At 36.0% G+C, this 17,042-nt stretch overlaps 2 protein-coding genes and 1 long non-coding RNA gene across 3 annotated transcripts in view; 2 read left to right on the top strand and 1 right to left on the bottom strand.

Moving 5' to 3' along the window:
* Positions 1–1,460, top strand: part of LOC140225282 (hemicentin-1-like) — a 9,859-nt gene extending 8,399 nt beyond the window's left edge. The window contains exon 5 of the mRNA XM_072303572.1: positions 1,335–1,460. Coding sequence (XP_072159673.1) covers positions 1,335–1,460 — 126 coding nt within the window. The remainder of the gene's footprint in view (positions 1–1,334) is intronic.
* Positions 1,461–1,962: 502 nt separating this feature from the next.
* Positions 1,963–2,752, bottom strand: LOC140225245 (uncharacterized). The gene is made up of 2 exons (XR_011900389.1): positions 2,433–2,752; positions 1,963–2,098 (listed from the first exon to the last, which is right to left on the bottom strand). It is a non-coding gene; the product is annotated as an uncharacterized lncRNA (long non-coding RNA).
* Positions 2,746–17,042, top strand: part of htt (huntingtin) — a 39,279-nt gene continuing 24,982 nt past the window's right edge. Inside the window, exons 1-10 of the mRNA XM_072303487.1 lie at positions 2,746–3,361; positions 4,296–4,494; positions 5,564–5,688; positions 6,453–6,606; positions 7,729–7,870; positions 8,569–8,759; positions 9,117–9,312; positions 10,166–10,432; positions 11,203–11,381; positions 13,023–13,439. Of these exons, the coding sequence (XP_072159588.1) occupies positions 3,276–3,361; positions 4,296–4,494; positions 5,564–5,688; positions 6,453–6,606; positions 7,729–7,870; positions 8,569–8,759; positions 9,117–9,312; positions 10,166–10,432; positions 11,203–11,381; positions 13,023–13,439 (1,956 nt within the window). The 5' untranslated portion in view covers positions 2,746–3,275. The remainder of the gene's footprint in view (positions 3,362–4,295; positions 4,495–5,563; positions 5,689–6,452; positions 6,607–7,728; positions 7,871–8,568; positions 8,760–9,116; positions 9,313–10,165; positions 10,433–11,202; positions 11,382–13,022; positions 13,440–17,042) is intronic.

Here is a 17,042-nt window from a genome sequence, read left to right as displayed (position 1 = left end):
CAAAAGTGGCACTGGCAATCTGATCTTTCATATCTACAAATATATATCAAACTCAAAAGTATTGCAATAAAACCACTCGATGTAATGATGGTGCGAAGAGATTAAAAACTGAGTACGTGGATGTCATGCGTTTATCGAGTTAGTATAAATCGCATACACGGTAATTTATATACTGGGTGTCCGATGGGTAAATTGCATACTAGCATCAAATTGTTGGTTGGTGGGTACCGAACATCAAACTGTACTCTTGTTATGATTTGTTTTTAAACTAACCTCATTTCGGAAGAGGCAAAAGGGCAATATAGATAGCAGAATTTGACATTTATTATTTGAAATGTCGATATTCTTGAGAATATCTGAAACACATCTCACCCTCGGACCCTCAAGGAAGAAGAGATGGTGATCATTAATTAGGTATTAGTAGCCAATAAGGTGACTAGGATGGCCCGAGAGTTGTTGATTATTTTGACGTTCGGTACCAAGCGACTTTTTTTAATGTTCACAAAAGATAATTAGAACAAACCCAACGATATGACGAGGCCGCTGAAGTTATCTTTCTATCACGTATTTTGTTGCCTTTCTCCATGCCCTTGACCAGTTGAAGTCAGCAGAAAGCGGCTTTTCAGGATAGGTACTAAAGTGTACAAATAAGGCCCAATGATGAAAAGGAAAAACTTTAGGAGGCAGAGACCGAAGTTTTGCTGAGCTGTGGGTCTCACCAACAACTCAGGTCTCTGGTAATTTGGACAGCGATAGCAGAAAATGTAAAACCTCAAATATGAGGCTATTTTTCTCTACTTCCATTGTCAGCTGCGACATAAGTTACAAGAGTTATTAACGACATAAGATGTTACGACAATTTCACTTACCTCTGCTCAAAGATAGAGTGATGATGTTAGTTACCAAGGATTTGGAGCAATTGCCACTAATTAGTGGCTTGTTTTAGAGGCTGCCAATAAGGTTTCTTGAAACCAAGCAAACCTGCGGTTTGACTTGCTGTTATCATTTATCCAAATGCTGGGTTATCAAGAAACTTTCAGTGGCTAAGCTTCCTTGTCGGAGACTCCTTATACTCCCGTTATCTCTTGATTTCTCAACTGGAGTTAGTGGGGTCTTCAATTTAAAGTGTGAACAAACTAGCGTCGAGCCAAATCAAGCTGCCAGGACTACACACGTATTGAAAGGAATGAGACGTAACAAGATGATTCATGCAGGATGAACAAATTGGCCTGACTAAATTATGATAAGTAAACTGTTGAGATCAAACATCAGACCTTTTGGAAGATTTTAAATGAAAAAATGAGTAAGCTGTTCAAGTGACTCGGAAAAAACAGATACGAATGAAGTCAAGGACGGGGACGCAAGACACTTCGGTGCAGGAGCTCCACATGGATGAACTTCGACGGATATCTGGAGACACAAATACTAAAAGAGCTGACCCACTGACAAGACACTACTGAAATTGTAGGACTGTATCTTTAACTTATTTAAAATTATTAAAAATTGGCCTCCGTCCTAATCAGGACAGACGAACGGTCACTGCCACACAGATTGACACAAAATATTGGGGACTCCTAAACGGGCTGCACACAGTTCTTCACTAGAATTTTTTAAATTTTATATGGACTCAACAATGTCAGAATGAACTAAGTTCTTCTCAAAGACGCTTAAAATTTAAGCCAACAGACTGGTTACGTTACCCCAAAAAGCTGGGTAAAAATGCACATTACGGGCCCCACGAAATCCTACCGGAAAATTGATGGAAACTTCACAGGGAGGTAAAGTAAGGTAAGTAAAATCGAAATTAAGTGGCGGAAACCATGAAAAACGCTGTTTAATGATCACAATGTAGTGAAATAACACCAAAATTAAAGGGCTCACGAAACACGATTTCCGCCATTTTTGTTGTTGTTGTGGGGATACTTATTGTGATGCCAACCTAAGAAATGAAAGAAACACTGATTCGGGAGTACGCAAAGGCGAAAATACACTTTTATTCAGAAAACAGGAAAGTACAAGGTAAAAATAATGCAAAAACAGTAACAATTTCATCGAGTACTGGCGGTGGGTTTATAAAATTGGCTTCCATGCCAATATCCTGGAACAATGAGAAAAGCAAAAATTATTTGGACAAAATTTACGAATTTCTAAAAAAATCATCCCTAACCTAATCTAACCTAACCTAACCTAACCTAACCTAACCTAACCTAACCTAACCTAACCTCCGAGCATTGCCTTACGTATAGCCTAACCTAACGTAACTTACCTGACGTAACGTAACGTAACCTAACCTACAGGCCCGCAAGTTAGGTCGCTTCGCGACCTAACCTGTGGACCTGTAGGTTAGGTTACGTTACGTTACGTCAGGTAAGTTACGTTAGGTTAGGCTATACTCAGGATTGTGGATTAGGTTGATATGAATTTCGTCATACCTTCATCTTCCAGGTCGTCGGTAGTAAAAATTGTGTTGGGTTGGCAGTATGATTCACTTCGCCACTAGTTCCCTGTTGCTCCGCATGGCAGCGTGTTATGACCCGTCCGCGTACCCGACGATATCGCCGTTGAAAACCTCGTTTCATGTGTTTTCGTTCATGTGTTTTCGTTGAAAACCACATTTCATGTGTTTTGAGACGTTTCCGCCACCGTATTTTACCTCTCTGTGAAGTTAGAAACCAACTCCTGCCGACAGGAAGATCAGAAACTCGATATGCCCAGGGGCCGGTAATCTGCATAATAACCAAAAGCTGGACAGTCTGTGGATAGTATCGATAATTGGCAATCCACCTTATCTAGATGTGAAATATATGTCTTTGGAAATATTAGTGCAGAAATAATTAATAATCCAAATGAGAATTATTGGTGGTATTAGGTAAAAAAAATTCCTTACATTATTTGTGAGAAAGAAGGGCTATGAAATTATGAATGATCAGAAATCAGAGTGAATTTCGCGATCGCCCAACAGTTTGACAAACTGGCAAATTATATGAATTATCCTCTCACCATCCATCTGTATATGATTTATCTGATTTCGACGGGAGTATACGATTTATCTTGTATACAATTTATCTGCCCCCCATCTATCGAGAGGTTAGGATTTCTTCTGTTGATTTGATTATGTATCCCTGGAAGAAACAAGAAAAAGTTCATAATCAATTTCTCATTTATTCAATTACAAAAATGTGACAGTTATTGATTTCTTTTGCTTTCTGATGTGTAAATAGAACAGGATATGCAAGTTTTTGGTGGATCGCGTCTCTTGTAATTAACAGTGCGCCATGTCAAATATTGAAAAAGCCCTCAGTAAAGCTGTCGAAGCTTTAAAAATTATCCACACTAGTCAACCCGATGAGTCTGTAAGCAGGTATGTTTCAGCTTGCATTCTCTCTAGTCATTTTTTTATCATAAAATTTGGACGTACCACATCTTTGGCAACGGTATTCCAACTAATCCCAATCAAGCCTCTGTTGCGTTTTCTGTTTTATAGAATCAGAGGTTTTATGTACTCTATTTAATTTTTGATCTTAATTCAAGGAAATTGTGCAGTTTGATCCATTATTATTTGATTGAACTAAAGCAATATACCAAGACTTTGTGGTTGGAATCGTTATAATAAATGAACAATTCAACCCTCAGTGGACCCTCAAGACAACCACTGTAAACATTAAATTACAAAATGATGCATACGGCTAACAAGTCCCGAGGAAATGTTGCAATGGTAGAATGTAAATGACTGCAATGTGTAGCATACTGTAGGACTTTTTCATTTAATGTCACCAGCAAATTCTAGTCATGATGTGGCAACAGGTGTTCTGATTACGACTTATACTTATCTTTCGTAATTTTGTTAACAAATTGTATCACAAAATCCTAAAATTTTACCATAAAACTACTTTACATCCTCAATCTTTATCATTCAAATGAAAAGCTATGTCATGAGCTTGGCAATAGGTATTTTTTTTTTTTTTTTTGTTGAGGGATGATTCCCAAACCAAGTTTACTTAACTACCCTGGAATGTCAAGCACCACTTCCAAAGTGCCAACTTCATATTCTTCCTCAAGAGACTACTCGCTTTTCTTCTTGATAGTGCTTTTTATAAATTGGAAGAGGTTTTGGCTACTTGAGTTATTCTTTTATTCCTCACCTGTTTTTAATTATCTGCATCTAGGCCTTTTGGACGGAGTATATAAATCGGACGTGTACTATGGCTTCATCAGAGGCTCTTATGCATGAATTAAAAAGCATATAGTTGAGAGTCAAAATTTAAGAAAATACCTCTTTTTATTTTTTGTTTCAGACGTAAGGAAAAGATAGCATCATGTGTGGCAATTGCAGATGCACTTTGTCAGTCAAACATGAAGAATCCTTCCAATCTAGATTCGTCCAAATCTGGAAATATTCTCAGTAACTCCTTTGAAGCTCTTTTCCAACTCTGTGATGATGTGGACTCTCATGTTCGGCTGGTTGCTGATGAAAGTCTGAACCGAATTATCAGGGTATATATCTAAACACTTAATTAATAAAAATGGCAAAAAAACGCTTTCTACCATCGAAATCGATATCGCTGTAACTCCATTCTAAATTTTTTTCATTTTTCGCCAATAAAATATTTTATAAACTATGGGACAACCAACTTGCATTCATATTTCATACTTTTAGAATTATTGTGGTGTACCATAGAGCTTCAAACTGACAGAATGAAGCATTTTGGTGATCATATTTCCCTGTAATATCTGCATTTTGTTCAGAAGAAAAATTGAAAATGGTGAATGGAGTTGAAGAAATTAGGTCACAGGCACAGGGGTGCAGAAAGTGCCAAGCTTTCCCCCAAATTCAATTAACCTTTGCTCATTTTGAAGGAAAATTTATGACGACTTCCCCTTGAAGACGAAGAAAAAAAACTTCCAAAAATCGGTCTTCTTCCTCATTGAAACGCCACACTGCAGCTACAAAATTAGCTGGTCACAAGTTTGGAAATTTATGCACCTGTGCAAAGGTATAAAGTTAGAACTTACTCTGTCTCTACACCCTTGCAAAATTTTGGGGATGTTAAGGTGTTGACCCAACTGAGAGAATGTCCCTCTAAATTTTACACCGAAAAAAAAGTGGGGTTGATTTAACATTCTGGATAGAAAGAAAGTGTGCGAGAACTTGTAAAATGCTAAATCACCCGCTACAGCAATTACTTTAGCAATGCCAAGATGTAAAACTAATTGCTGTGATGGGTAATTCAGAATTTTATGAGTTCTCGCACACTTTTTTTACATCCAGAATGTTAAATCAACTTCACCTTTTATTTTTTTTTTTGGTATTGTTAAGAAGCAGACTGTTCATAATCTTAATATCGTAAATATTTTTTTATACACCAAAGCTTTCCTCTCATTAGCTGGTCTTATTGTTAGTAAAAGAAACATTTGAAGTTAAAAAAGCAAGATATTAATCCTGAAACGTTTATTGTTTGCATCATATTTCACATTATCCCTAGAAAAGTTCTGAATATATTTTTAAATTTATAAGTACACCTAAATGCACTAAAAATGTATCATTTTTCTACCCAAATTGCAGTCATTGTTAGACTCGCATTGCATGAAAGTGATGGTCGAGCTTCATAAAGAAATCAAGAAGAATGGAAAACCGCACTCTTTAAGGGCAGCATTGTGGAGATTCGCAGAGCTCGCTCACAATATAAGGTGAGTATCTTGTTCATAAAATGAAATAGACGGGTTTTCCTGACAGAAACCGTTTATCTTTGATCTTTGATGAACTAGAGCTGTGAACTCTTTGAATTTTGAATTTGAACTGGATTTGAACGAAACTAATGATTCTCGTAGTTCTAAATTGACTCTTGATTCAAACTTTTTTACCTACCTAAAAAAATGTATTCAAAATTCACTACATAACTTTTTTTTTATTTTGAATTTTTCTTATTTCTCTTACGTCATTTCATGTTCATCCACACAATTAAATAAAAATACCATTACAAAGCAATGGACTACCATATCAAATAATTGTTGAGTTACCCATATCATACCTTAGTTGAGATTTAGTGACAGATTATACGCACATCTAGTTCGTATGAGAACTTCATTAGTTCCAGTATTTTTTGTAGTTTTGATTGAAATTGTTTGAAGATTGATTCAACTTTGATCTCTAAGTATATGTTCAATGTCCAACATAGTTTCCGGTCATTGGGGTTGTTTGCTTTTGAACTTTTTGGTCAGTTTTATTCAGTCCACTACAGAACCATCAATGTCAGAATCATTGTCAATATCAATGTCAAGTCAACTGATGATTTCAAAACAACCTCCTATTGTGAAATTTTTTGCCTTACTTTTCTTTTAATGACGTTAAGTAAAGTAGGTATCAAGCAGTTCTAAATTTTTGGAATACTTTCCTGAAGATATATTTCATCTTCGTTTTCTGTACTTAGATTGCTTACACTTTTTCATTTCAGACCACAGAAAGGCAGAACCTATGTGCAAAATACATTGCCATGCTTAATTGAAATTGCGAGGCGTAGAGAAGAAGCTGTTCTAGAAACACTTGCTAGCTCGATTCCAAAAATATTAGCTGCTCTCGGTATCTTCACAACAGATAGTGATATCAAGGTATCAATTGTATTCAAACCTCCTGTTTAGAGCTTAATTTTCAATGCATTAGCATAAAGTTTTAATTTATTAAAACGTGAACAGAAGTATGAAGAAGTAAGCATCATAATCATAGATTCTCATCTTTTTTAGTTGGTAATTGCAATAAATGTAAAATTGTCAAATGACTATACTTTTTAAACGGATAGCGAGAACTCATTGATTTATGATTTAATTTGACCCTACTGCACCTAGAATTAGTATTTCAATATGCAGGTATTAGTAAACTTTGAACACTTACAAATACTTCCAAAATCATTGCCTGAGGTCGGAAATTGGAGTAATAAGTATTTGTCACAGGTTCCTTGAGGAAACAAGGAGATAATTTAGGTACAATCACAATCAGGAAAATTTAAGGTCATTATTTTACTTGCAAAAAAATATGGTAACGAAGCAAACTGTTCCTCACAAAATAAGTTTTAGATTGGGCTTACTACTCATATGAACATTGACAAGAACATCATCTATAGCAAATCATTGATGCACCATAAACATTGATGCCAAGTCGACTGACAACTTTCAGCCATTGGTCCGAAACTGGCCAAGCGCAGCTCGTATCTGTCGCTTTAAGTGAAAAGGTTAAATCATGAACATGCATTCAGCGTTAAGCTCTTTGATAATGATCGATGTAATTTCTGAATCACTTTTAGAGGAAGAAGGTGAGAATTTTTAAGGGAAAGATCCTTGTCTAAGTCTTCTAAACTAACTCTTCATTTTACAGAATCCCTTTTTAGGACATGGAATTTAATATTTAGATTTTTATAGTACTTTGTATCTAATGGTTATTTTTAGATAGTCCCTCATGAAGATCGCAGCAATTAAGCTTCCACTCCGCATCCCTCCCCCTTTAAGGCAATTTTTCAAAGAAATAACTTGGACCTCTGCATGAAACAATTTTGACCATGTTTCTTACTGTATAAAGAATAAAAATAATTACTCACCTTCTCTGAAACCTCTTGGAAGTTTCATGATACGATGATCAGTATTTAATTTCATTTGACTTAAGAACTCATCTTTTATACCACTGATGTATTTTATTTTTTGTTTTTTCCTTTGCGGGGAATTTTGTTTTCCTGATTTCAGATGTTACTGCGATCTTTTTTTACCAATTTGACTTGTGAAGAAACTGTTATTCGCCGCACGGCTGCTCTTAGTATTGTAGATGTTTGTCTCCACTCGCGGAAACCATCTATGTTTCTCTCTTATGTTCTCAATGCTCTTTTAGGTAAAATCTTCTTTTTTAATTGTTAGTCTCTTCTCTGTGAAATTGATCTAATATCAAACCTTTAATAGTATGTATTTCAATATCATAAATTCCTCCATATAGTATAAAATTATTTTTCATCCAGAAAGCCATGAAACAAAAAAACAATTTGAGCAAAATTGATTCATTTTGTGCTGAGATGCAGTATTTCAAAATTAATACAAAATTTGCTGTCCACCATCTTAAATTTGAGATATCTGCTGTTCGGGGCAAAATCAGAAATGGCCCCACCTTCTTAAATGAACTAAATACTACTTAGGTTCATCCCTTTTCAAAGTTTCAGAATTTTAAAATATATTGAATTCCAACTTTAAATTGTATCGTAGCCACTGTACTTTCAATCCAAATTATAACTAGTATCCACCTAGAAATTCTGATGTTGTAAAAAGCAGGTAATAATAAGCAATAAGAACAATGCAAAGCTAGTTATCTGTGGAAAGAAAATAATCAATGAACTGAAAAATTCAAATCTTATTGCATGATTTATTTGATTGTAATATTGATGAGTAGTTTCATTCTTCAGAACAACTTGATCTTTCCTTTAAAGTAGGACCGAGGACCCTAATCTGTACTTAAAATTGGTGTCCTGCAGTAAGTGAGTGACACTTTGTCTTCTTTTGTAATCCATGACCAATTCTGTTTTCTTTTTCTTTTTTCAGAATGTGTTGTTCCTGTCAAGTCAAACCAGAATCCAGCTTTGCTTTTAGGAGTTCTTACCTGTGTCCGTTACCTGTTACCTCACCTAGTCAGTATCAAAGCTGCCTCTGAACCTGATTTTTTATTAAAACCTAGATCATCGACCAGTTTTACACCAAACAACGCAATTATTCCTGTAGATAGATTTATTCAGGTAAATTGTTTCTTATTTTTTCTTTTTTTCTGATCAAGAAAATATTAAATTTCGAACCACCATTGTCTTTCTCCTAAAGGTGATACATTTGATTCAATTCATTAAATATTTTTGTTTGTAAAATTACACAAGTAGCAGTTTATTGACCCTAAACATCTGTAAATTTCGTTCGAAATATCAGGAAAAATAAAGAAAATCCGAAATGAAATAATAAACATCCTGTATGAGTTATTCTTAGCTCATGAATAAAAAATACTTTTTTCAGACTTGTGTTTAGAGAGCTTAGGTGCCTACATGTTGTTTCTTTCAAAATGATCTCTTATCATTTGGTTCATATTTTAACTTCATATTTTCCAGATTTATGAGTTATGCCTACATTATTGTGGTCATAGCGATAGTAATGTTGTCACGGCCTCTTTGGAAACTCTGCATCAGCTACTTCTCTCAGAGCCAAAAGAATTGAAGGAGGTTTTGGTATCAAAAAATATGCTTACGAAGAGTCGAATCCATGCCAATAATTCCCAATTCAAATTTTCCATTCAACGATCCATCAGTAAGTTCAGCATATTTCATTCTTACTCGAAAAATTTGCTCCAAAATTTTTCATCTCATCAAGCTCTAGCAATAAGTGAAAACTTCTATTTGTTGCTGTACAAAAAATAAAAAATAAAATGATAATTCTTCCAAAAATTTTGGAGGCCATAGTTCTGATAGCGGGCACTTTTGGGAAAAATAGTGGGAAGAAAAAAGTCTTATTTTGAGCCAAAGAAAACACTCCTGCTGTTTTGCTGCACTTGAAAACTAAGAAGAAATTAATTTCAAAGTAATTTAATGCCAAATCATGTTGAGTTGTTTTATACAGGGTGTTCCAGAGTCAAATGCTCAGACCGCAAGAGGGGCGCTTAATACTCATGAGACTTTTTAAATTCAATTTTAATAGGTATCTGTGAACCTGCATCTTTAAAAGAAAGTTAAAAATGAAATAAATGAGGGGCAGTAATGTCGTTTTTACAAAAAGTTAAAGTTTAATACATAAAAATCTTCGGAAATTAAAATGACTCCTAAAACTTTACATTGAAGTTACCCCCATTAGCATTAAGTAACTTTGGGCCTCAGATTCTAAGGGAGATAAATCTATAGCTCATTGGTTCCGTAAAAACATCGAGTCCCAATTTTTTTTCTTGAAATTTCAAACTTTCGGTAATCAGTATTTTAAGAAAAAAAAAGTAATAAAAAATGTACAACATCATGCCACAAAAGATTGTGTAAGTAATTCAATTTTTAAAAAATAAAAAAAACGTTGTGTTACAAATAAGTAAAACCATGTCTTGGAGGGTTAAAACAGTGCTTTTCAGTTCCAAGAATTATTATTACAGAGCCTAACAGTATTCCCTGATTTATTTCAGGTTTAGCCAGCGTTGCAACTTCGTCTGTGATTGACGAGTCTCATATGTCAGAAGGAGACATGAGACACATTCTTATTCCCACACACTTTGATCAGGACGCAGACGATCCAAAGGCTTATGAAGAGAGATCTGAGGACACTGGAGCTAGATTAAGGCAATGGTTAGACGCTTCAGAGAATTGCGCCTCCCCAGAACCACCTCTCACAGCAGATCAAAGTGCATCGCAGCAAAGTGAATATTCAAATATTCAAATCGGTGCTGTAAAAGGTATGAATTTTCAATTAGCATCAGACTGCTGCTCTCATAGCCCAAAATACTGTTTTTAATGACTGAGATTGCACTTTACCGACCAGATATACACCAGAATACACAATGATTTAACTTTTGGTGTGAAGGAGATTTTCATATAAAGTTCATATCCAGATTCATTTACGTATCATAACGCCATCTCTCTCTCACCCATTATTTTGGTGAGCAACACCCATCTCACTGAATTTTTGTGTAAATTCTCTATAAATCTTCAAAAATTTGATATCGTAATACTTAGCATTATTGCTGCTACATATTAAGATTCATTCTTTAACAGAATTAAGGTTGATTTCTGTAATAATTGCTTCTCATAGACACCAGCTATGAAGCAGAAGAAAATAGTAGTAATTTTTGTAACTATGTCATTTAGATCCACCTCAAATGTAAGACCACTCTAGGCAGAACCTTAATACCTGTTTTTCAACTTAGGTAAATTGCTAATATTTTTTTGCTCCCTCTAAATTCAGGCTTTTATTGTATAGACTCAAAGAAATCATAAGTTTTTGTCATCTTGACATATATTAGCTACCAAATGTCTCAGTTAGTGGCAGATAGTCGTGAGTGTGAGTTCATAAATTTTGTCAAATCGAAGTTCAGTTCTATCTTTTACAATTTGTTTACCCTTCCGCAATCAACTTTGCTGTTTTTCTGGAAAGTGTTATTCAAAATCAATAGCTTACTTCCAATCATAAGTATAATCAAGCATTTTTTATCTTGTTTTCTCTCAGATGATACCCTTAGTGAAAAAGATTGTAGCTCACTCAAAAGTGGAGAAACGCCAAAGGAAAAGGAGGTTTTTTACAAAATGGAGAGTACTGAAGAGACTAGAATGGAATCTGACGTTGCTGGAACATGTTCTCCCTCAAAAAGTTGTGATCTATCGGTGACACACTCTGAAGCCCCACAGGTAAAAATGCTGAATGCTGATTTTTTTCAATTTATCAGGATCCAATTGTGCAGGAAAGACTGAACTTAATCGTAATCCGCTCTACCTGGACGTTAAATTGGGTCACTGTAATATAGGCTAGTAGGTATTTAAGAGTTGAACATTTGAAAAGTCCATGCAGTCTCTTCAAAGGTGGGGATCAAATTCTAATGAACAGGACCAAAGTGGAACAGGCTTCTAGACAAGGTACGAATTCAAGCTTTCTGATGTACGTTTCGCTCCAAAATTTCACGTAAAACATGATTTGCGCTATGAAAAGTACTGAAATCAACCCCCTATCTAGATATCAATGTTTTTATTTATCACTGGTTAAAAAAAATTAAATAACCCTTTCACAAGGAAAATGAGAATCCATTTGAATCAAATCCCGCACCACAGTGGTTTTGACAGGCTTTTTTATCAAGCAGTGTTTCTTTCTTGCCCCTTTCTGAGATTGCGTTTGAATAGTTATTATAAGAGGTTTTTTAGATCATGTCAAAAATTGAACAACAGGTTTTTTAAATCATGTAAAACATTAAAGTCTCAAGATATGAGGTGTTTCTGGGGTTGAGCCACCAAAATATGTTTACGACTCTATGACAGAGAACATTATCTCTAAAAATGTCTAAATTAAGTATTGGTACTACTCCTCGAAGTGGTGGTTCATAAACAAGAGTGGTGCGTTGAAGGGTCTGTCGCTGAAAACTCTTAATTTTGAGGAAAATGTAATGTAGATAGCAAAAGATGAGTGTGTTATTGAAAATAAATCCCTAGAAATAACGGTTGATGTAAATGAATTAATACAGCTCATAACTTATTTCCAAGACCACCTGCAGCATTTTTTGTTGATAGCTCCGTTCGGTTAAGTTTTACTAATTTCAAGGTCATTACTCCCTTTAACCCATTGACTTATGATTTAATTTGACCTTGTTGATCCAGGAATTACGATTTAATTTGGCGAAAATCAGTAACTTTGAACACTTCAAAATAATACAAAAATTCCTTCTCTGAGGGTAAGAATCGACACAATAAGCATTCACAATACAATGTTTGAGAAAAATGGTGAAAACATTGAACAAAATGATTTTGTTATTGTAGTTTATTACTGTCAAAGTCGCGAAAATCGCAAAATTAGCGATAATCAGAAAATTTTGAGGTTATTTCATGTTCAAACGCACATTAATATGAAAGTACCGTAACAAAACAAGAAATTACCATACACAATAAGTCATAGGGTGATCACACTGCTCATATAAACATTAATAAGAACGCAATCTACTGGAAAATAGCCGAACCAATGCAAACAATCAGCAGACGGTTCTGAGCCGTCTCTTCAGATCTGGCCCAGCGCAGCGCGAACGGCTGGGAGCCGTCAGTTTAGGTCAATGGGTTAAAAAACATTTTCTGAAGGAGGGTTCATAAAATATGTAACATCCTACGGAGGAGGGGGGTCCAATAAGAGCGTCTTACCGTTTTGTTTTACATGATAAAGGATAGGAACCTCCAACACAAAGGCGTTACAAGGGGAGGAGTAGAAAAATCCAAAATGTAGCATTTCTTATTTAATGAATGATTCTATAAGAAACTCTTTCTTCCGAATAATGATGCTATTTGATTTTTCAGGTTTGGGACATCGGCAGTGTCATTGATGGGAATCCCCCCCTCAACTGCTGCGTCAGGCGGTTAATCACAGGTTTCCTACTTACAGAACAATCAGGTGTTGTCAAAGTTCGTGTGAGCACCAAGGCTCTAGCCCTCAACTGTCTAACGCAAGCGCTGCGGCTAGAACCAAGTGTCGGCTTGCTGAACATTGACAACACGGGTGTTCAGACTCCAGAAGGCTTCACTTCAATTTTAGATGTTGTTCTATCGTACAGCTCTCACTCGGATCAGCAGCTCAGAGGCCTGATGAGGGTCCTTATCGGAAATTTTATTTTCGCTGCCCTGAGAGTAGGAAAAAGTGACTACAGCTCATGGTTACAACAGCATGAAGGCAGCTGCAATGTCTCTTTGGAGGCGTTGATGAAATTACTAATTCAGGTTTGGATTTTGTTTCGTCCTTTGTTGAATGGAATGGAGTTTCTGTAAGGTTCGGAGTTTTGCAATCTATCCAATTAATCGTGCAAATAGTTTCCAAAGAGACAAAGTGCCACCGAATTTGTCCGAAAAAGTTCTCGTAGTGAGGTTGTAATGATCATTTAATTCAAAATTATAGCCTTTCGTGTATCCTGAGATTAAAGTGAGCAATGATGAAGGCGATTCATATTTGGATTGCGTTTTGCAAGAAGGAACCACTAGCATTGCAATGTTGCTAAGATTGTGCAACTTCTTTTGTCTTAGAGGAGAAACCCGATTATCCATCAATAGTTTCTATTTTACTCGCTAAAAACTGTAAATTTAAGACAAAAATTACCATCTAAATTTCATAGTTTTTCACGATTTCCGCAATTTTATTGCAAAATATGAAGTTGCACAATCTAAGCATCATTGCATTGCTAGTGGTTCCTTTTTGCAAAATGCAATCCATTTATGGACAGTAACTGGATTTCAGGATATTTTATCTAGTTTTGAGAGGTGTTAACTTTGGTCTCTCATAACTCAAACCGGAAAAAGTTGGTTGTATTGAAAATCTTAAGATTACAAATTTTTAGGAGCAGCCCGAGGACGATGATAACAGTGGAACAAACAAAGATGAAAAAAAAAAACGGGAAACAAGGCTAAAAAATACACAATTATGAAAACCCGAGACGGTTTCGACTCAACACTGAGTCATTTTCCAGTCGGAAAACAATAAAAAATTTTTAAAAGAAAAACGCTAAAAACCTGAGCTCTACATGGTGGGGCCGGGATCTGAGAGAAAAAAAAAGAAAATTGATAAACAAACAAGACACATCGATGCCAGCACCAGTAACCGAAAATGACCGATACGCTAGTTCAACGATCCACACTACAGATGGCAGCACTAACCAGTGAAACAATTAAGTTCAAGGAAAAGCCAATAGGTGCCGCTGGGGGCGTCAACCTAAACCTGACTTTTTAAAAAGTGAGTGGTATATTGCACTAAGCCCGCTGATGTCAGTGCGGTTATTACACACAAGAATCCCCATGTTTTGAGGATTTCGAACATATTCCAGGACCAGCCTGGGAAACAAACTTCTCTTCCTTACATAAAATTACCACCTTATCAAAATCGAACCGGTGACCAAATTCTGTTTGGTGCCTCTTGAGTGCTGTTTAACTCACTATTGTCATATTTTATGACCACCAAGCCTCTTCCTTAGAAGTTGCTTGGTCTGACCGAATGTAACTGATGTCGCAATTTCCACAAGGAATTTTTATAGACCAAACCCGATTCCTGCAGAATCGGATTTTTAGCCTTCACCCTAGACATCAGGAACTCAAGATTGTTGTATTTGGTGTTAACCACATGGTACCCGACAATTTTAAAATCGGATGACAAATTTTCCCGAAAGGAAGGGAACGTATGGAAGGCATACAATTTTGTCGAGATCCCGTTCTTTGGTAGTTTTTATCCTGCCCCCCTCTCTTATTAAAACTACTAAAGTTACCTGGCGGAAAATCTTTGCTATCAAATTGGGTGGATAGACAATTTTACAACCATACAGAATTTCTTTCCCATCTGGATCATCTCATGCCGATATGAAACATGATGAGAGACCAATTATGCGCGCCGTGCTAAATTAGATGCAACGTTTTTCTTTACATTCATGGGTTGAACAGATAAAAAATTAACATATACGACCAGGACGCCGTTGGTTTCTGATACCACTTACATCTAATCTCACTATTCACCCTTATTAAAGTCATATCCAAAAAATTGAGGCAGTTGTTATTCTCAATTTCAAGGGTAAATTTTATGGCGGGATTTAAACTGTTGAAAAATTCAAGAATAGCATGCGTATCTTCTTTTTTTACACAAGAAAAAATATCATCGACATACCGCTTGTACATGCGGATTTCGATGGGAGATAAACTCAAAGCAGTACTTTCGATGCGCTCCATGGATATGTTAGCCATGACAGCCGAAAGGCTACCTCCCATGGCCAAACCCGAAATTGTTGATAAAACGCATCATTATACTGACAGATGGTATTGGTGAGGCACATTTTTAACGTACTAAAAAACTGTTTCTTTAGGTAACGGACAGAACATTTCAACTTCCTCCCATTTCAATGTCCACACATTGAAGGGCAAAATCAACAGATATGTTAGTGTACATGCTAACTACATCAAGAGATATTAAATCATAACCGTCAGGTACCTTTACACCATTGATGAAATCAAAAAATTCAAAAGAGTTCCGAATATGCGAGTCCCCCTTACCGACAATGTTCGACAAAATGCTAGATAAAAACCTGGATAGTTTTTGGTATGGTGTTCCTATTGTGCTAGACGATTGGTCGCAAAGGCAATTCTGCCTTATGCAGCTTAACAAAACCATAAATTTTGGCAACGCTGCCACCACGTAACCATAAGATGTTTACACATACCATCATTTATATGACCTTCCGCAAGCCATTTTTTGACAATAGAGTTGTTCTTATCGATTTGGCGAAGGCACTAGAGACCTAGCCACCTTCTTGTATACACTTGTATCCCTGAGAATATGAAGCATTTTGTTTGAGTTAGTCATTGCCATCCATGACCACTACCTTGTTGGACTTATCTGCTTTTACAAACTTTAAAGACCTGTTTCTTTTACAAAACATTATGGTGTTCTTTAGATCCTCTTTGAGATTTCTCATCAACCTACACTGATTAAATTTCCGGTTCGACATGATGTTTATTTTTTCAGGATATCCCTGAGGATCTTTGCATTTCTCGGTGATAACGGTTAATCACCAAGCAAATGCCTTCCCTAATTTTATCAGCAACCATAGATGATTCATTTCTGATTTTACCTTCAATTTGAGAAATTATTTTCTCAAGAGGAACAGGTTTAAAAATTGAGTTTGCATCAGCTCCGATTTTAAAAAATGGCAAAGAAAAACATGGGACCCAGACACATTACTCTTTCAACATAGCCTGGCAATACCGTCGAAGAGATGTTCTCTCAACCATAACTGTCTCTTTTCCATGAAAGGACCAAACAATTTATGATATTTGTCCACAACTATTTCCTCCAGCCTGACAAGTTTATTTTCCAAGCGCTGCCAAGTGACACGCCCCGAGACGTTTGGCAATTAAGGTGGTGTATTAACAATAAAATCAATGAGAACGAAATGCGGGGGTAGCGACGCTTTAAGTTTGGTTATGACGTTTCTAAGATTATGATTGAGATCCATAATCTCATAGTGAACATCCTCAATGCATAAGTTCAACAAGGAGCTTTTGAACTTTTCCGTAACCTCAATGCACTTGTTACGCTTCTTATGTAAACCATTGGTGATGTGTTTAAGGTGGAAATTGATGAATGCCGGGAAAACCTTCTTTTCCCTACATCTCAGCAGGAAAATTTTCCGACATGATGACAACACTAATTTCTACTAATTTTCCTTAACTGTTTGAGAGATGAAACAGTTGCATAACCATGTAACCGCCGTACTTGTTGATAAAACATATTGCAGTCTGTTGAATGAATGGTGCACAAATGTGTCAACTGAGTAAAAGATAAAACGACTT

This window comes from Bemisia tabaci, chromosome 8 (assembly GCF_918797505.1).
Source record: "Bemisia tabaci chromosome 8, PGI_BMITA_v3".
NCBI classification, from domain to species: Eukaryota; Metazoa; Arthropoda; class Insecta; order Hemiptera; family Aleyrodidae; genus Bemisia; species Bemisia tabaci.
Note: the sequence above shows the minus strand (reverse complement) of the source record. Positions and strands in the feature narration are given on the sequence as shown.